General features: G+C 46.3%; 1 protein-coding gene across 3 annotated transcripts in view; it reads right to left on the bottom strand.

Moving 5' to 3' along the window:
* LOC137431882 (cell adhesion molecule-related/down-regulated by oncogenes) overlaps positions 1-21,241 on the bottom strand; it is an 86,969-nt gene that overhangs the window by 37,369 nt on the left and 28,359 nt on the right. For all 3 annotated transcript variants that reach the window (XM_078782601.1, XM_078782599.1, XM_078782600.1), the window contains exons 2-7: positions 11,594-11,687; positions 11,282-11,502; positions 9,729-9,921; positions 9,520-9,594; positions 6,893-7,252; positions 4,838-5,043 (exon numbers count right to left, since the gene is read on the bottom strand). In XM_078782601.1, the coding sequence (XP_078638727.1) occupies positions 4,838-5,043; positions 6,893-7,252; positions 9,520-9,594; positions 9,729-9,921; positions 11,282-11,502; positions 11,594-11,639 (1,101 nt within the window). In that variant the 5' untranslated portion in view covers positions 11,640-11,687. The remainder of the gene's footprint in view (positions 1-4,837; positions 5,044-6,892; positions 7,253-9,519; positions 9,595-9,728; positions 9,922-11,281; positions 11,503-11,593; positions 11,688-21,241) is intronic.

The following is a 21,241-nucleotide window of genomic DNA, read 5'->3' as shown; positions in this document are numbered from 1 at the left end:
GAGGCGGCGGTAGTCGCCGCATGGACGCCATCCGCCCCACGGCTTCGGGATGATGTGCAGCGGCGAGGCCCAGGCGCTGTCGGAGCGCCGCACGATGCCGAGGCGCTCCAGCGCCGCGAACTCGGCCTTGGCGACGGCGAGTTTGGCGGGGTCGAGACGGCGAGCTCGGGCGTACACCGGCGGGTCCGTAGTGGGGATGTGATGCTCGATGCCGTGGCGCACCGCGATGGCCGAAAACGTCGGTCGTGTGAGGGCCGGGAACTCCGCAAGGAGGCGTGCGAAGTCGTCCGCCAATGGGAGGGCGCAGGAAAATTCGGTGGGCGCGGCACGGCTCAAGGCGCATGCCAGGGAGCTGAAAGTTTCGGCATTGACGAGACGCCGGCGTTGCACGTCGACCAGCAGCCCGTGGGCGCACAAGAAATCGGCCCCGAGCAAAGCCATGGGGACGTCCGCCGTCACGAACTCCCAGTGAAAGAGCTGGCTGCCGAAGCGGAGGGCGACGGTGCGTGGGCCGAAGGTGCGGATGGTGGAGCCGTTGGCCGCGACCAAGGGGGGGGCGCAAACGGCGGCCCGCCTGTCCTCCGCCAAAGCGGGAATGACGCTCAGCTGAGCGCCGGTGTCCCAGAGGAAGCGCCGCCCCGACGCTCGGTCCGCGATGAACAGCAGGTTTCCAGAATGGCCGGCGTTCATTGCTGGTAGGGAACGCCGGCTCGCCCGTTTCCCGACTTGCCGAACGTGCACGGGGGTCGACATGATCGGGCCTGCCGCCCGAACCTGGCGTGGAAATAACACCAGGCCGGGTCCGGCGGGGGCTCCGGTCGACGCGTCGGGCCCGGGCGACGCGGCGTCGCCGCTGCCAGTCGCGCCGGCCCGGCAGCCTCCGGGAAGGAAACTGCGTCGCGGGCGTCGGGCGGGTGGGCGGGAAGGCTCCCGGCCGCCACCCCGACGAGCTGGCTCGCCGCTCCGGCGAGCTGGCTTGCCGAAACGATCTTGTCGGCCTCCTTGGCGAGGTCGCGGGGGTTCACGATGGTCGTACTTGCCAGGGTGACCCGTACCTGGGCCGGGAGCTGGCGAAGAAAGAGCTCCTGAAACAGGAAATCCGAGGGGTGCTCGCCGAGCAACGCGAGCATGTAATCCATGCATTCGGACGGGCGCGTATCGCCGAGCTCAGGAAGGTCGAGCAGGCGTCGTGCGCGCTCAGCCGGGGAGAGGGCGAAAGCGCCCAGCAGAAGTGCCTTGATGGCATCGTACTTTCCGTCAGCGGGCGGGTTCTGGAGGAAGCTCAGGCAGCGGGCGGCGGTCGCGGAGCCAAGCGCGGCGACCACGTAATGGTATCGAGTGGCATCCTCCGTTATGCCACGCAGGGCAAACTGGGAGTCCGCCTTCGCGAACCAGACGGCGGCATGTGCTTCCCAGAAGGTGGGCAGTTTGAGGGACACTGCGGTGTCCATCGCGCGTCATAAATTCGGGGTCACCAGTGAAGGAGCCCGTGCTCCAGCATGAGACAGACAAAAAGATGGGCAAGGCACAAACTCGTCCGAGAAGATATTTATTGTAAAAACCAACTCGGGAACTCTCCAAAAGCCCGTTTATCGGGCTGCATATATATCCAAACCAGAAAGCATAACCGAAACCGAAAGCCACGCCTCTCAGGCGAGGCGTGTTTCGGTGGTCACGTGACCGACAGGTGCAAAGGATTATAACCACACGCGCGGCACGCTTTGGTGGTCACGTGACCAGCCACCCCAGCGCCGAGGTTGTCCGCCGGTGACGTCACCGGCTGGAGCAAGGAGATTCTGCTGCTGGTCTCGCTTGGGGGACCCATGGGTTGCTACAATACAATATAACAAATATCATGAAACATTTACATTTTGTAGTCCATTGTATAATACTAGGGCGTGCCCGTACGTGGGTGCAAAAAAACATGCGTGCAAACAACAACAACAAAAAAAAACTTTGAAACCACGTGGCAGTAACTACCACAGAACCCCCCCCCCCTCTAAATGGTTTGGTCCATTCGCAAAGCCAAAGCGAACGACCACAGAACCCCCCCCCTCTATTTACATGAAATGGTTTGGTCCATTCGCAAAGCCAAAGCGAACGGCTTGCGAGTACGGTGACCATACCTTGGGAACCACTTGTCCGATTAATTTCAAACCTTGAAAAGGCACATCCTCGGGTCCCCAGCAATATACCTGGCAAGTTTCAAGTATATCGGACTGGTAGTTGTCGAGAAACAGCGGTCACAGACAAAAACACACACACACACACACACACACACACACACACACACACACACACACACACACACACACACACACACACACACACACACAGACACACACACAGAGATTACTGGAATTATAGATAGATGATAAAGTCACCTCCTTTGTAACCCGTGGTTGTCGAGAAACAGCGGTCACAGACAAACACACACACACACAGACACACACACACACACAGAGATTACTGGAATTATAGATAGATAAATAAAATAAATGCAAATTTCACATGTGGAAAAAGTAAGTACACCCTTGGCTCTTATAGGTGGTATTGCCCCCTTTGGCAGAAACAACCTCAAGTAGGCGTTTCTTATAACTGTCTACCAGTCTCTGACATCGACTGGGAAAAATGTTTGCCCACTCCTCCATGCAGAATTCTTTCAGCTGTGCGATGTTTGAGGGGTTTCTTGCATGCACAGCTCGTTTCAAATCCCCCCACAACATCTCGATGGGATATAGATCCGGGCTTTGACTTGGCCATTCCAGAACCCTCCATTTCTTTCTTTTCAGCCATTTCTTGGTGGATTTACTGGTATGTTTAGGGTCATTGTCATGTTGCAAGGTCCACCTTCGGTTGAGCTTCAACTTTCCGACAGATGGCCTCACATTATCCTCAAGCACCGTCTGGTACAATGAAGAATTCATAGTGGATTATATGATGGTGAGCTGCCCAGGCCCTGATGCAGCAAAGCTGCCCCAAACCATAATATTTCCACCACCATGCTTTACAGTTGGTATCAGGTTCTTGTGGTCAAATGCTGTCTTTGGTTTTCACCAAACATGTCTTCTGGTACTGTGGCCAAATAGCTCTACCTTTGACTCATCTGTCCAGAGCACATTGTTCCAGAAGTGCTGGGCTTTGCCTAGGTGTTCATTTGCAAATTTTAGTCTTGCCCTGATGTTCTTTCTGGACAGCAAAGGTTTCCTCCTGGCACACCTCCCATGTGGATCAAATTTGTGCAGCCTCTTTCTAATGGTAGACACATGCACTTTGACATCAACCGTGGCAAGAGCTACCTGCAGGTCCCGTGATGACATTCTGGGGTTCTTAGAGACTTATTTCAGCATCTTGCGGTCTGCTCTCGGGCTGAACTTGCTGGGGCGGCCTGGCCTGAACAAGTTGGCAGTTGTTTGGAATCTTCTCCACTTGTAGATGATCTTCCGGACAGTCGAATGGTTGATTTCAAATTGTTTGGAGATCTTTTTAAATCCCTTCCCAGACTCGTAGGCATCTATAAATCTTTTTCTGAAGGCCTCAGAGAGCTCTTTTGATCTCGGCATTGTGACGCCGCACACTTCAACAACAAAGAGCAAACCAAACTAAATGTCTGAGGTTTAAATAAGAAAGGTTCCTCCAAGATCCTCTCTAACGATGTTCTAATCATTTGCACCTGAGCTGGTGCACCTGATTCTAATTTTAGGTATTTGAAGTAGTGATAAATGTAGGGGTGTACTTACTTTTTCCACATGCGAAATTTGTATTTATGTTTATTTACATTATACAATGGACTACAAAATGTAAATGTTTCATGATATTTGTTATATTATATCACCTTTATCTATCAATATTGTTGAAATGAAGATCAAATAGCTGTATGTTGAAATATGTTGAAAAAGTCCTAACTTTACATGGGGTGTACTTACTTTTTCACGTGACTGTGTGTGTGTGTGTGTGTGTGTGTGTGTGTGTGTGTGTGTGTGTGTGTGTGTGTGTGTGTGTGTGTGTGTATGTATGTATATATATATATATATATATATATAAATATATATATATATAAATATATATATATATATGTATATATATATATAAATATATATATATATATAAATATATATATATATATATATGTATATATATATATATATATATATATATATATATATATTATATATATATATATATATAATATATATATATATATATATATATATATATATATATATATATATATATATATATATATATATAGATAGATAGATAGATAGATAGATAGATATATGTCACAGACTTTTGTCACAAAAACTCTCGTCAACAAAAATCAACAAATATAATTTGTGCCAAGTTTAGTCACAATCCCTTCAGCGGTTTTGGAGAAGAAGTTGCAAGTGTTTACCATCCGACTGATGGACGGACGACGCGCCATCGCATAAGCTCCCCTGAACTTCGTCCCAGGTGAGCTAATAAAAAATGACTTCATTAAAGGAACTCTTTGTCCTTGATCCAAAATTTTCCTCTTTTAAATCACAAAACATTATCGCAAAAATTAGATAAATAAACGCAACTAGAACAGCAAAATGTATGTATATGTACACATCACTAGGAGGAGTTTCCGGCGTTGCCCTACATCAATTTGAGTTTTTCTTTTTCCTATTTTTTTTGTGGGTGCCAAAACACTTCCCTCCACCTACTAAGGAAAATTTGCATCTTTCCTTGGCCTTTATTGGAAGTCTCCAAAAACGTTTAAAAAACGATAAATTTATTTAAATACCATTTCCAAATATTTTCTGAACTTGCAGCCATGAAAAAAAAAAAACGGACAAATATTGGAGATTACCTGCCAAGCTAACCGAATGGCAGTCGAGCTGGCCGCCATTGCTGCTGTAATTCGAGGAGCGGGAAGGGTTGGAGATCCACTAGCTAGAGAGGGTGGACCAGGATGTGGAGGATCATGAGATGGTACGTAGAACAGGTGTGAAGGGGAGCTCCAGGGTCCACGGCCGTGAGGACCGAGAGCCGCCACGCGGAAACGGTAAACAGCACCTAGGCTCAAACAGAGTGCAAGGGGAATTGTTAGGGGTACTGTAACGCAGATCAGAGAAGTATTTCTTTCTGATGAATCAAAACTACAAATATATAATTTATCAAATATGTAAACCACTTGAGTTTTACTTCACCTATCCAAAAGAGTATCATTACTCCACACATGTGAAAGCAAGGTTAGGCAATTGTTTAACTTTGTATGTGTCTGTCTGTCGATCTGTCCGTCTACAAACGTCGGTTTTTAGATCGAGGAACAATTTCATTTCCATTTAATGTTGTTTTGAACACGAATCGGAACATGAATCGAAAAACGAACCCGTAGTTTAGCAGTACTTTGGCTCTGAATTTGACCCTATTGCGGATGTGTGGAGAGGAGTGAGATAATATATTTACGCTGTCTGCCTGTCTGGCAATCAAACAAAATTGAAAATTATTCCAAACAGGAAACTTACTGTGATAAAGGACACAAACGACGGGCATGAAGAACTAATGTAACATGTTAAACAAGAAAGGCACTCGATGGAGCGCATAACTCCGCCAGGCTAAACAGTTTATGTTTTCTATCCCACTGATGGGCCGGATCTGGATTCCGACCTAAACCAAATTGTAATCGGCTTGTTCTGTTTAAACACCCAACTTGTCCACCGAGGTTCGTCCGAATCCGTCCATAACGTTGAGATATCGTGCTATAGATTGCTTTTGGCCCTATCTCAATGGTGAAGAATCGCGGAAAAAATTCTCGTATCTGGATCTTCAAAATCGAATCTATTCGTCCTTGTCAGACACTCAACCTGTCCACCAGGTTTCGTTCAAATCCGTCCAAAACTGATATATTCTGCTCACAGACAGAGACAAACAGAGGTGGAAACAACCTCCATTCATTGGTGGAGATAGTTTTCACTCAGGGCCTCTCAAAGAGTAAGGGTTCGTAACCCTAATGGAGAATGTATGATGTAGATTTTCCGAAAATAATCATGTCCCCTTAGCTTTCTCTTATTATTTGTAGAACTCTTCGTGTCCTGTAATCGGCTGCATTCAGGTTAACATGGCCTGGAAAATGCCAGACATGGCTTGGAAAATGCCAGACATGGCCTGGAAAATGCCGGACATGGCCTGGAAAATGCCAGACATGGCTTGGAAAATGCAAGACTTGGCCTGGAAAAATGCTAGACATGGCCGGGAAAAATGCTAGACATGGCCGGGAAAAATGCTAGACATGGCCGGGAAAAACGCTAGACATGGCCGGGAAAAACGCTAGACATGGCCGGGAAAAATGCAGGACATGGCCGGGAAAAATGCCAGACATGGCCTGGAAAAATGCAGGACATGGCCGGGAAAAATGCTATACATGGCCTGGAAAAATGCAGGACATGGCCTGGAAAAATGCCAGACATGGCCTGGAAAATGCCAGACATGGCCTGGAAAATGCCAGACATGGCCTGGAAAATGCCAGACATGGCCTGGAAAATGCCAGACATGGCCTGGAAAAATGCCAGACATGGCCTGGAAAATGCCAGACATGGCCTGGAAATGCCTGCAATTTTGATATGCCAAGGCTAGCCCTCGCTCTAGCAGCGAAAATGGCCATATAATTCCTGTTGTCTTGTGTATGTGTACATGTGTAAGGTGTACATGTGTTTTGGTGTACATGTGTTTTGATATGTGTACATGAACACATGTGTAAGGTGTACAAGCCCGAAGTGAAAACATTAATTGAGCCTCTTGCAATAGAAAAAGTGGCAAGTTTAACTCTAAGTAACTTCCGACTTGAAGATAAACAATAATAGATGCTTAAAGAAATAGAGTTAACAACAGGGGAGACAAAGCCACACTCAAACAAGTAACCAACCTGGAGCCAAACCGGTGACTCGAGCTGCGCTTTGTGCGCCTCGTACACTCAAAACTACAGCTCTCCATTCACCCCTCCCCCCATGACGTCGCCGGTGATTTCTGCCACCATTTTTGCTTCTCCTCATTCCCTGTGCATTGCTGCTGGTCCTTCTTTTCACAGGACCCATTGTACCCAAGGCTATCTCGCTGCCTTTTAGCTTCCGACTTCCTGGTTTTCGACGGCCCCTTCGACTTGGCCACACATTCCTTTGCGCTTCAACAGTGTATGCTGTGGGGGTTAAATCTCCCTGTGGTGTCCAGGAAACGTAAACCCCTCCACTTGAACCTCCTGCCACCTGTGCCCTCACTCCAGTGGGAGCTATAGAGGGTGGGGTGGAGCGGGAGGAGAAAAACAAATGATATACCACGTTGAAACAATTAGACTTTTTGTTACCCAATAATATCCTCAACACATTACAAACCTTTATCCTCCACATTATTATGAACTAGCAGAAGTACCCGGCATTGCCGGGCGGGGGAGGGGAGGGGGAGGGGGAAGGGGAGGGGAGGGGAACGGGGGGGGGGAGGGGAGGGGAACGGGGGGGGGGAGGGGAGGGGAACGGGGGGGGAGGAGAGGGGGGAGGGGAGAAGAGGGGGGAGGGGGAGGGGAGGGGGGAGGAGGGAGAGGGGAGGGGGAGGTGGGGGAAGGGGGAGGGTAAGGGTGGAAGGGGGAGGGTAAGGGTGGAAGGGGGAGGGTAAGGGGGAAAGGGGAGGGGGAAAGGGGAGGGGGTAGGGTGTAGGGGGAAGGGAGGGGGTAGGGTGGAGGGGGAAGGGAGGGGGAAGGGGAAGGGGGAGGAAGGGGAGGATGGAGGGGGGGAGGGGAGGGGAGGGAGAGGGGGGAAGGGGAAGGGGAGGGAGGGGGAGGTGGGGAAAGGGGAGGAGGAGGGGGAGGGGAGGGGGAGGAAGAGGGGGAGGGGGAGGAAGAGGGGGAGGGTGGAGGAGGGGAGGGAGGGAGAGGGGAGGAAGGGGGAGGGGAGGGGGTCGGGAGGGGGGGAGGGGAGGGGAGGGAGAGGAGAGGGAGGGGGAGGGTAGGGGGGAGGAGGGGAGGGTAGGGGAGGGGAGGGGGGGGAAGGGGAGGGTAAGTGGGGAAGGGGGAGGGGAATGGGGAAGGGGAAGGGGAAAGGGGAGGGGGGGAAAGGGGAGGGGGTAGGGTGGAGGGGGATGGGAGGGGTAGGGTGGAGGGGGAAGGGAGGGGGAAGGGGAAGGGGGAGGAAGGGGAGGATGGAGGGGGGGAGGGGAGGGGAGGGAGAGGGGGGAAGGGGAAGGGGAGGGAGGGGGAGGTGGGGAAAGGGGAGGAGGAGGGGGGAGGGGAGGGGGAGGAAGAGGGGGAGGGGGAGGAAGAGGGGGAGGGTGGAGGAGGGGAGGGAGGGAGAGGGGAGGAAGGGGGAGGGGAGGGGGTCGGGAGGGGGGGAGGGGGAGGGGAGGGAGAGGAGAGGGAGGGGGAGGGTAGGGGAGGGGAGGGGGGGAAGGGGAGGGTAAGTGGGGAAGGGGGAGGGGAGGGGGAAAGGGGAGGGGGAAAGGGGAGGGGGAAAGGGGAGGGGGGGGAAGGGGAGGGGGTAGGGTGGAGGGGGAAGGGAGGGGGTAGGGTGGAGGGGGAAGGGAGGGGGAAGGGGAAGGGGGGGAAGGGGAGGATGGAGGGGGGAGGGGGAAGGGGAGGGAGAGGGGGGAGGGGGGGAAGGGGGGGAAGGGGAGGATGGAGGGGGGAGGGGAGGATGGAGGGGAGGGGAGGGGAGGTAACATTACATTACACACACACAAACTGTTTTATGTTCAATGGTCTGGCGGCGGGGATGGAACATCACGTGATCGCTCTGAGCGAATCAGCGCGCTGATCTGCCACCGGCTCAGATTCCGTGTATAATATTCCGCGCTGAAAAAAAATCTATGTGAAACATGCTACTGTCTATGCTAAATCATGATAAATCATGCTAAATGCTAATCATGCTAAAATCTATGCTACTTGCTGTGAGTTTATGGCGGCAAGGAACATCACGTGATCGCTCTGAGCGAATCAGCGCGCTGCTCTGCCACCGGCTCAGATTCCGTGTATAATATTCCTCGCTGAAAAAAAATATGGATCTAAAGATGAAAGAAAAAAAAAACCTATGTGGTGTGAATGACAATGTTCCTCGCTGAAATGTGAAAAAACGCAATCGCTTTTCGCTCTGAATTACGTGCGAACGCGTAACTGTGAGTTTATGGCGGCAAGGAACATCACATGATCGCTCTGAGCGAATCAGCGCGCTGCTCTGCCACTGGCTCAGATTCCGTGCATAATATTCCTCGCTGAAATGCGCTGAGGTAAAAATATGGTAAAAATATATTATGAAATAATTTTTTTTAGGTCGGCCATGTTCTTCCCAGGCTCAATGGCCATGTCTATGCCAAATATCAAGCACGTGAGCCTCTCCGTTTAGGAGTCTATCGGTAACATTACACACACACACACACACACACACACACACACACACACACACACACACACACACACACACACACACACACACACACACACACACACACACACACACACAGTGTTTTATATATATAGATAGTGCAACATCTGTATGCAGTTACATTGGTTACCTGGAGGCCTGTCTTGGGATACTGGACGCTGTGAATGTGGTCGAACAGCTCGTTTGGGAGAAGAATCAGCATCGCCTGCCACAAATTACCACAGATTAAAATTGCACTCGTAACGGTAATGATGAGTGAAACAAAGTGTACCACGAACATTATAATCAAACATATCCGCAGAAAGATCAGCAACAAGAGAGCCAAAAAAAAAAAATTACCAGAAGTTGTACAGAAGACGAGCGTGGCTGGCTGGCCGTGCCCCGCTGAACCCCGTGCTTCGATTCGTAGATCGTAGCATGAATCTGGGAAAAGGCCCGGCAGGCGAAGACGACGTTGGTCTCCGGGCACACGCATGCTATTCCAGCGTGATGGAGGTTCTACGTTGGCAGGTGTTGGTTTGACATCTGTGATCTGCAAGGTGTGCATAAGATGCCAAGCATGACATTTAATTTGAGGACCACATTGCTCACTTTACTATTTACATTTGTTTACTGTCATCAATTCACTGAAAGAGGAAGCATGCAAGAGGTAAGTATAGATTTTTTTTTGATTTTTTTTTTAAAGAGGTGAACCTGAAAACGGTTGATTAAAACCTCGCAAAAAAGGAAGAAAAACAAAACAAACATGGATCTTCCTTCCATGATTTTATCAAAAATGCACAACAATCCTCAGTGTGACCACTTTTTTTTTTTTGTATACAAGATCGAGGCTCGTGAAAGAGCTAACATTAATCACACAAAAAATGCCACTGGATTTGCCGGACACTTAATATCTCTTAATATCTCAGCACTTAATATCTCACTTAATGACACTTAATATCTCAGCTCACTGAGAGGCCCCTGTAATGTTAAATAGGACACCGGCAGGGGTCAAGGAGGCTGCGATAGAGCCCCCTTTTGCAGGGTGAAGGAGCAGTGCCCCTTGTGGGGTTTAGGGGCCGAGGCCCCTGAAATTATCATGTTTAAGTTCATAAATATGCCCGACATAGCTTATAGAGCATGTTATGATCACACTGCTAAGGTACAGGCCAGGTGCATCATGGTAATTGGCATCGCGACCAAAATAAAACAAAATACTGAGAATATGGGACAAATGTCGTCCCAGGAAGGTACAAAAAGAGATGCTGAATATTTCGGTAGAAAATCGGACGATCCAGTAAAATATGGGACGACTGGTCACAGTTCATAATGAAAACCAAACAAAACGGGCAGATAAACAAAGTAGTGTTTGGATTCATCTCTGAGCTGTCAAGCCTCGGTTGAATCTTGGCCTGATTATAAACTCAGGTCCTGCCGTTTTGTAGGCAGGGCCCCAGGCAAAAATGATACATAGTTAGAAGTAGTTGTACTCTCGTATACCTCCTTGCAGTTAAAGTAAACTTTAGAATCACTACAGGTTACGGCTATTGTGGTTTACCTACTGAGGTAAGGTCAGTAACTGAAGTGATTACAGTTCTAACTAGAGGGCACTCAGTAGAGAGCACACCTCCACCAGGCTGAACAGTTTACATTTTGTATCCCACCGATAGGCCAGATCTGGATTCGAACCTGAACCAAAATCCAATTGGCTTGTCCTTGTTGCCTAAGCAACTCATACACCTAGTTTTGTCACAAATGGTCCACGATACGCAAACAAGTGAAGTAGGAAAGGTGACCATGGAAATGTGGCATAAATAACAATAGTTCATAATAAAAGGTGAAGACCAATGAAAATTTGGTCCAATGGGCCAACGGGCCCACTAGTTTATTTAAATGATCTGTGGTGAACTCACCTTGCGATATCTGACAAGGTACACGGCGACTTGGCTCACAGCACCAACCCCCGGTCGCCAGCGCAAGTCATAAAAAGTGGAGTCCGGCCCTCTCGCAGAGCTGATTATAATGGGTGGGATTGGACGTGCCACTTCCGGAGTCGGCTGGGAGCGCGCTAGGTTCGGCTGGGGTGATGTGCCACCGAAGCCTCCAATGGAACCATCGTTTGAAAGCTCTGCAGCTGAAGGAGACACGAGGTTAGAACTTTTGTTTGTTTTTGCAAATTAAAATCACAACTGCGAAATGGGTGAACACAAACCTCGATGGCTTACCGGCAAGCACGGCAAGGAGGCAGTAAGCAAATAAGATGGCATCCATGGGACCACAGGAAGGATTCAATAAAATGGAGTTACTTCAAGAAGTGACCTGCAACAATGAAACATTCAATCAAAACAAGGAAGACCAATCGGAGATTTATTCATTGACAATATTTCTTCACAAGAAATCCCTCACAAGGATTTTTTTTGTGTGGTATTTGTGTGCTGGAGTGTTTGTGTGGTGTGCAGATGATGCATTGACCACATATGTTTATGTTCATAAAGCAGACAAACATTGGTTTTTTGGTTTTATTGTATAGATTCACGTTCCAAGTGTATGTATTTCATACATACATGTATTTTACTGATACACATTTTTATAGTACATACAGTCACGTGAAAAAGTAAGTACACCCTGTAGTGAAATTATACCAAGGTTGAACCCAGGAGAGTTACTCGCTTCAGCCACTGAAGGGCGTCTATAAAACCTGGGACGTCCGCGACGCGGAGCCACACCTGTGACATTTACTTTACATGTAGTCTTGAATGGTACGTATATGCTAGACTCGCACATATATGCTAGACTAGCTTGCTTTGTCTATTATCGGTCCGCTCAGTATGATACCAAGATCCTGATATCTATTGCATGATTGTATTTTACAGGATGATGTCAAAGATCTAATTGAGATTAAACCTACCTATGGGACAAAGTTGTGGATCTGGTTGATTTTCACAACACTTAATCTCAATTAGATCTTCGGAAATGCCGGGACACAAGATGATCAATGTACCGATACTCGGCTCCGACCCACAAGCTGAGGAATCGGGCTCGGTGTTCGCTCACTGGCTCAAAACGCTGGAGAACCAGTTCGGCGCCCAGGATGCTGTACCCACCGCTGAAACGAAGCTGTCTGTGCTACAGACCAAAGTCGACCACAACGTTTACAAGAGCATCGTTCGATGTACGACGTACGATACCGCCGTGGCAGAACTAAAGCGCCTTTACATTAAGAAACGGAGCGTGGTGTACAACAGGCATCTGTTCGCAACGCGACGTCAACAGCCAACCGAGTCGATCGATCGCTTCGCCCAGGAGCTGCGACACCTCCTCGCAGACAGTACTCAAGACGTACGGACACATGAGCAAGTCCAAGACGATCTTGTCCGAGACGCTTTCGTCTCTGGAATCAGCTCTACAGATCTGAGGCTCAGGCTCTTGGAGACAGCTGACCTGACGTTCGCGGAGGCTCTACGGGTGGCCAACGTTTACACTGAGGCCCGGAAACAATCCACCGCTTATGACCACGCACGGGTCGTTGCGGGGACTACTCAACTTGCGCTACTGGAGAGGGCTACCGCCGAGGATGCGGGTGCGGACTCGACTACGGCCGAGCCCCTGGCCGCTCCCGAGGTTGACTCGGATTCCGGCCTAGCAGCAGCTACAGCAGCCAGGCCCAGGCCTGACCGGAACGCGACGTGTTACTTCTGTGGCAACCGACAGCATCCCAGGTCAGCGTGTCCGGCACGGGAAGCCATATGCCATTTGTGTTCTACGAAAGGACACTTTGCTAAAGTCTGCAAGAAGGCCGCGCGGGGCACACGAGCACGCGCGACCTTGAATGGGCTTATCGCCGAGCCAGCGGACCGAGCACAGAGTGGGGCGCCTCACCCGGCCTTGATGAGCTGTCCTCCTCCTCCCGGGCCCCTGGCTGCACGCATGTCCTTGGTGAAATACATCGGGCCTCCACAACAAATGTCGCGAACGCGACCGGCCGCGGAGCGATCGACCTTGACTGGCGTTTGAACGCCTTCCTCAAACAAACAAAAAGTTCCGGCTTTGAAAGCTCCTCCTGTTGTGCATGCGCATGCGCCATCTGACGGCAGTGAAAGTACAATTGACTGCGATCTTTCGCACGTCACACGAGCGCCCTCTGGCGGCAGCTTGTACGAACTACACGCTCTTGATCGAGCACATGTTGACTGCGATCTTTCGCACGTGACACGAGAGCCATCTGACGGCGGCTCGTACGAACTACACGCTCTTGGATCGGCACGTCCAACTATGCGTTTGGCACGGGGGCCCTCCGGAGGCTCCTTCGACGACCGGAAAACTGCAGCCGGTGTGGGATCCACGCGTGAGGCGCGATCTTCTCGCTCGGACGGCGCAATACCTGCCGGATCTTCTGGCCTTGATCAGGCCATTATCCCGCTCTTGGTCGAAGGCATTTTTGCACGGGCCCTAGTCGACACAGGATCTACGGATAGTTTCATCGATCAGCGGCTGGTGCGTCAACATGGTTGGCCGGTCATCGGGACTACACGACGGATCTTCATGGTGTCGTGGAAGTGGTTTGGGACTCAAGACTCCAATGACCGGACACAGGTTTTACAAAAGGTCATGACTTTATTATTTAACTGGTTGTTCACTTTCATTCCAATACCAAATAACTACCGTTTAACTCAATGGACCAGGTCACTCTATCCGCATGGTCCTTCTCGTTCGGCCGATGTTCCCCCGCCATTCCCGTCGGGCAGAGGTTCTGATGATGGGCGCTCGTTCGCTCCGTCGAGCAGGAGTTATCGTGGCAAGTCCTCCTTTGGCTCAAAGTCCCTTCTGTTTATATCGGCACACTTCAGTTAATCCTCTGTCCGCTGAAATCGTAATCCCTTCTCCGCTGACGTTACTGGTCGCCTCCCTGGCACCAGCTAGCCCCCCTCCTGCTGTGAGTTCCATTTACCAAACAATAGGGGGGTGCTCCAGCCTGGGGCTGTGACCAGGTGTTTCAAGAGATTACCATGTTCGTGCACATTCTGCTTCGTTACCAGATTTAATCAATGAGTTACCAGTGCCAATCAATACGTTACACTGAGTTACACTTCCACAATTCCCTCATCTTTTTGTTTTTGTTTATATTAACCATTAATCTAAACATCAATATAAGTAAACAGTCAATCACTACAAGTAAACATCATTACAAGTATAAGTAAATAATCATAACTTTGGTAATCAAATTCCCTTAGGCATACACCGTCATCCTGCAAGAATCACAAAACATTTCGTTGGTCATTGACTTCTTCCATATTGTTCAATCTATTGCATTTGCATCACAAATATATTTTCAAAACAACACTTCACCATCACCAAGATACAACAATTTCACTTCATTTTCAAGTTTTGTAAAGCATCTGCACCATCTGGCAAAAACGTTTGCCTCCACACAAATGTTGACTTTGTTTGAAAGGAAGGGCTGATCACTTGTGTTTGAATCCAGGTATGAAACATTTTCTCCTAATGTCTTCATAGCTCCTGCACTACTTCGTGTAGGATTTCGCTGTTGTGGTAACATTGCGGAGTCATAGACTGACCCTGCTCTCCTTGTAGCATTCTTGCCACTTTTTTGCTGTGAACCATAATGATTCCTTGAACAAGGCCTTCGCCCAGTTGTAGTCGACTTGCCTCCTCCCTCATTATGAGTGGGCAGCAAGTATTGGTGTGACGTTGATTGGCCAGCAAGATGTGGAACAGGGATGCCGGATGCATCCACAATGATGTTGGGACCATGGTGTTCAGGTCATCCATGGTCCATACCAGGAGTGGCCTGCAGAATCGTGCACAGCTGTTGTGAAAAGGCACAGCCATTGGTTTGCAGCTCCATGCTGGCTCCCCGGAAGTTGGTGAAGTAATAACATATGTCCCCGCATTTCACAGAGGTTGCAGGTAAAATGTCGTTGTCCTGCAACTTCTGATGTGATGAATGTTCGAAGCCTTCGAACAAGAGTAAGTGATCGCCTTTCTTTCATATGTTGCAGTGTGATCCAGGCAAATGGTCACATAAATTTCCTTGGTGAAGGTAAGCATTCATCTCCAAGTTACACGGGAGAATGTCTTCATCATTCTTTGAGAAAGAGGGTGTATGCCATGATTAACTTCATTTTTAGCCACAAATTTTCTTTCTCGAACTTCTTCCCAATTCCGTTAGCACTCCCTTCAAAATGTGATCTCGTCTTATCCTTATGCTCAGTCACATCTGAATCTGCTTTCCACACACACTGAATCAGATAGGGTACATCTTACCATGAAATCAGCATAATCATGTATATCTTCCGACAGTTTCACATTCAACAATTTGTTGTTTTCCCTTACAACATTCAGAAAGTTATATTCATTTATATGCGTCACACAAATAATATTCAATCAGGTATGTATTTCACTACTAAACTAAGAATAGCATCCACAATTGCTTTCAGGTTAATATAGTTCAAAAATTAACTCATGCAGGTATTTTAGCACTACTCTAAGAAAATAAATTGTATATGATTACAATCACAAACGGGAATATCTAATTCCCAACAACAATTTTCCCAAACCAACAAATTAAGCATAATGTATTATTACCATAATTCCTCTCCACTTTTTCTTTTCCCCTTTTTTTTTTTTTTTTTTTTTTTAACAGTGTGTCACTTGTGGTGATATGAGTTCACTGATATTGTGATTGACACAACTCATAACATTGTCGTTATGCCATTATCTTAATTCTACTGTTTATGTCGCCATAAAAGTCTTCCTTTTCTGGTTCCACATTTCTTTCCTCATTTGTCACTTCATGCGTTATCATCGTGTTGTTGGTTACCTTATTCAAACACACCGTCACTAAGGCTTTCAAGCAAGCCACCACTAAAACAATTGCCAATATAACTACTAAACCAACAAACAAGTCTGCTACTCCTTGTATATATTCATACCTATGACATAGTTATATGTCGATGACATTCAACATTATATACCAAACTAACAAGCTTCCTAAAAGGTAAATAAAGAAAATCCCTTAATATGTAACATAAATCAGATTATTTGTCTTACCCTGATCCCCCTATCTCCCGGGGTTGAACTCAATCCCCTGATCATGAGTGTAGTTGTGATACATTTTTTCACTCATGTTGTATTAATATCAGCAGGTAATTGTATGTCATGTAGGCAACTAAATGTCACTATCCCAAGTAGGAATATCACATGTTGAAAATGTAATGTTTATCAATGCAAAGGGTGTTAAAATGTAATTCAAATGACTGTAAATCACGACTATCATTTATCTGCCACTGAATGTTCTGCTGGGCTGCTAGGTGCAGCCTCATTTTCTGTGGGATCGTCCACCTTAGCCCCATGTGCTTGCTTGCAATGAGAGGCATGAATCCAACTTTCTATTTTGGGTCCATATTTGTTTCTATTCTTATCAATCTCCTATGGTTTATCAATTCGTTCCAAGATACTGCAACCACAGGTTTTAACCAAAGCTCTACCACACTATTTCCAATTTGAACTCAAAATGCTAATTAAACAACAATTCAAAGAATTAACTTCAATGGGTCAACAAACTTATTTTATAAACAGATCTAATTTTCCCATCCAATAATTTTCCTTGCCAAATGTCATATTGCAACATTTTAATAAACCTTCGAAAAATGTCTCCCAAATCAATAAATTCCCATTTTCTTCCCAAATACTCATCTGTAAATTACATATTCAATTACAGTTTCTCCCAATTTGTTCGGTCTAAATGGCCACCGAAGTGGCTGCCAACATGCAGTACCGTTTTTATCTACCAAGCAAGTATTCGTCCACATAAGGCCTCTACCAAAATGTTGTTTGTAAAACAACAAATCTGGGATTTCTGATTACATAGATGCACACTCTCAGGACATTTCAGGCTGCTTGTTAACAATCCACTACGATAAATTAATTCCTTTACCCACAATCAAATAATTAGTACAAATTGAGGATATTCTCCCTATCACATTCATTTATAGATTCATTATGTTGGATCTAAATTTTCTCCCACTGCTGCAAGGAAGAACAATAGCTCTTATAAGTCTTTGTAATATCTCACTTCATTTACCCAGCATCAAAGAATTTATTTACTCTCCATTCCCATCTGTTAACCAGTGACTTTGTTTGAACTCCAAAACTTAATTTGATGAATCCCATGTGTACAGCTACCACTTATTGAAACCCCTACTTTTGTAGAAAATATCCAAGTAAGTGTTTTTACACCCCCTTAACTGTTGCTCATCCATTTCTATGCACCCAGTGAGTACTACTGACACCAGTATGCCAATATAGGTGTGCGAGATTAACAAATATGTTGCAGGTACACGTGACATCACGTTCTGAGTATAAATAACGTAACAGCGCGTTCATGGCTGCCCCTTGGTTTAAGATTCACAATGCATTCCGTTTTAAAACTCACAATAGTTCCAACCAGCAAGATATTCTTTACTATTTTCCCATATCATCTATGCCTAATACACAACCATACATGCAGCACAATTTATATGCTGATAAAATTCAAGTTTATATATATAAAAATCCGTGAGCAGAGCACTCTGGGAAGTCAGTGCAAGACCTCTCCCAAATTTGGCCAATTTTGTACTCCCACATTTCCATGAAGCTCATATCCATAAATAGCTTTGATTCTCATATAAATTCTATCAAAATGGAATCTCAAGATTACTCCCAATTTTTTACTATCAATGAATTTACTATCAATGAATGGCTGCTCATAACTCAGCAAATCAAATTTTTATATTCCATCCCCCTTGACAAAAAGGATAATGTTCATAATCAAATTATATTTCTATTTTATTTTACTAATTCTCTCGATATGCGATCCCATCCACATGGAACTATCTATTTTCAGACAAGGCACACTGTCGGTGTCAACAATCTTGTAAGATTGACACACAAAAACACACACACACATGCATTATGCATATTTGTTTGCGTTGGAACCATTATTTACAGATCAGATGGGTGTCAATTTTATTTCAATTTCATAAAATTTGTCAATCAAATTCAAAATGCTTATACACAAATAAACCAAAAGTCCATTCTTAGAAAACCCCTATGATGTCACATTGAAATTACCCTTTCAGCCTCCACAATAATCTATCCAAATTTTGACTACACACCCATTTGCATGTCAGTCGACCACTGACCTATCAATCGTGCGGAACACTAGTCCGAAATTCCCACCTGATCATCATGTGACTCTTGTCACTTGGTTTGCCAAAAAATTGCAATGCAATTGTTCCAAACTTTGTAAATTTAAAATTGCTGTGCCCAAAATAGAAGATCCAATTTTGGCATTTGATCAATTAATTATTAATTTGTTAACAAGCAAAAAGAAAAAATGAATCATTCTTGCTCTGAAAACTTTTCAGACCCAAGAATCATCGACAGTTATTCATGTTTGTCCAGTAATCTAATTTGTTGAGGCCATATCGTCATTTGGGATTTGTCGCAATGAAGGCCTAATCATTGTCTGAGGTATCGGTCAGCACTGGTACCCTTCATCTTGGTTTACCCTATGAACTTGTCTTCCTTTTGGTATACGGACATCCTCTTTTCCAATGTCCCATCCGTCCACACTTGAAACACCGGTTTCTGTCATTGCCTGGTCTGTGCACCTGTGCACTTGTATTGCTGGGCTGCATCTCTACCTCCCTGAGTTGCCACTGCAATCTCTCGTTATCTCCTGAAACACGAAAAAAAATTCTCTGTACCGTCCTTTTTGGGGAGACAACTGGAAATCAGATGGGACAACTGTCACTTTCATTCCTAATTTCGAGGGCAGTTGTGCATTTGTCTCCTCCACTGTATCCTGTATCCTTTTTATTTTAAGTTCTAGATCCGTTATCCGTTCTTGCTGTTCCCGTTGTCTGGATTCACCATCCCAAAGATGGAATGCAAGCCAGTCTACCGTTAGATTCTGTCTCTTCCTGGCTTTCAATCTTTGTTCCAATCTTTCCAATCGACTTCGCTCAAATGTACCATCTCTTGGAAACTCCTCATCATGTCCCTTTGTCCACAAATACCAATTCTCGACCTGCCTTATAGCTTCGGCACCATAACGGTCGTACATATGATGTGTACAAGTACCTTTTTGTGGAATCTCTGGTTGTCCTTGTGTGTTCTTGCAGGTTCCATTTCCCATTCTGCCTTTTATCAAAGTAGCGTTGGATGTGTTGTAGTTTGTTCCTCTAAAGCTTCACTCGTACCTCCAGGAAGGATCTCTCCACCTGTTCACATGGTGATTTCCAGAGAATCTCCCTCGGCTGTGGCTTTTGCACAATCCAATCTCACAGATCAGTATTTGCAGATGAGCCGGAGGGTCAGTATGAAATGGGTGAATCCTCAGGTGTCCGCTCTGTTGACGGGGAAATCACACAATGGTAACCGCACATATATATCTGTATATAAAATTCCATTGCCCGCTGCCTCAATCGCACACCCTGAGCGGGCAGCTCAGGGGTACGTTTACAAGTGCTAAGCAAATGTGCGTGTGCAAACAGGTGTACGCGCCCTAGTGTACGAATGTACGTGCCCTACAGACCTCGGAAAACAGATCGCCCCCATGGTGCATTTATTTACACAGCGAAAAAACCCGTATTTACAGATCGCTAGAGAAAAAAAAAACATGACTAATAGATAAAACCGTTTGTCAATGTTCCATCCGTGACTTTGTCCGCTCATTCACTTTTCCTGATTCGCATCAAGGATCTCCATCATCACACAGCGTACTTAATTCCGCATTTTAATGAGAATTCAACAGGAATTTACGACTCAAAGGAAAAAGAACGAGCAGACCTTTTGCAGGACGATCGTTACAAAAATCGTCACATATATTAAAGTATTTATAATGTCGAAAAATCATATCTTAATTCTTACAAAATTTGGTTCTTTGAATAAATCACAGCACCGGGAGAACCAGCTCCAAAAATGGATCTTTGTGTTTATTCAGCACCCTAGTAATTGGTTCTTTGTGTACTAATTACACAGCACCCAGGCCCCGCTCATATGGATCTTTGTGCAGCGCTGCACAGCACCTGAGCAAAAGGGGTTTCATCTACATTTTCCTTATCCGGTGTACCATCCGTGATATTTGTTTGCTCATTCAATATTCCTGATTCGTCATCAAGGATCTCCATCATCACACAGCGTACTTAATTCCGCTTTTTAATGAGAATTCAACAGGAATTTACGACTCAAAGGAAAAGAACGAGCAGACATTTTGCAGGACGATAACTGGAATTAGCCGTGAAAATATATACAAAATACACAAAAATACACACCCACAAAATAAACAACAAAACCCAAAACAAACCCAAGGTCGACCATCTTCATCTATTTAAAACGAACATTTCCTTTATCACCACAGCTATGTGGTATAATCAACAATAGAATAAAACTGTACATAGCAACAGGCTACCTCATGGCCACTTAGTATACCTATTGACAATAAGTCATAACAATATCGAATAATCATTGAACAATTAAAATCGCTTCCACTGCTCCAGCCGCAGCATTCGTCATTTTGTCTATTGTAAGCGTGTCGAATCAGTAAGCATAACACTGCGGGCAGTGATGATCCGGGGACCATACCGCTCCATCCTGATTGGACGAGTGCGTGCTAGAGTCGTTAACAACGACAGTCCAGATCCGATTGTTCAAAATTTCAACTCAATCGATCGAAAAATGAACGCAGGGATGCATTTTAAAGGTGCAGTGGCACTAACTGAGTTGCCACGAATATGGCCACGAAATTGCCAATATGGCCATCACAAAATATTTTCCTTAATCAATTGGCTCATAGCATAACCAATCTG

Source organism: Myxine glutinosa, chromosome 7, assembly GCF_964187855.1.
Source record: "Myxine glutinosa chromosome 7, kmMyxGlut1.1, whole genome shotgun sequence".
NCBI lineage: Eukaryota > Metazoa > Chordata > Myxini > Myxiniformes > Myxinidae > Myxine > Myxine glutinosa.
This window is presented reverse-complemented; position numbering and strand designations above follow the sequence as displayed.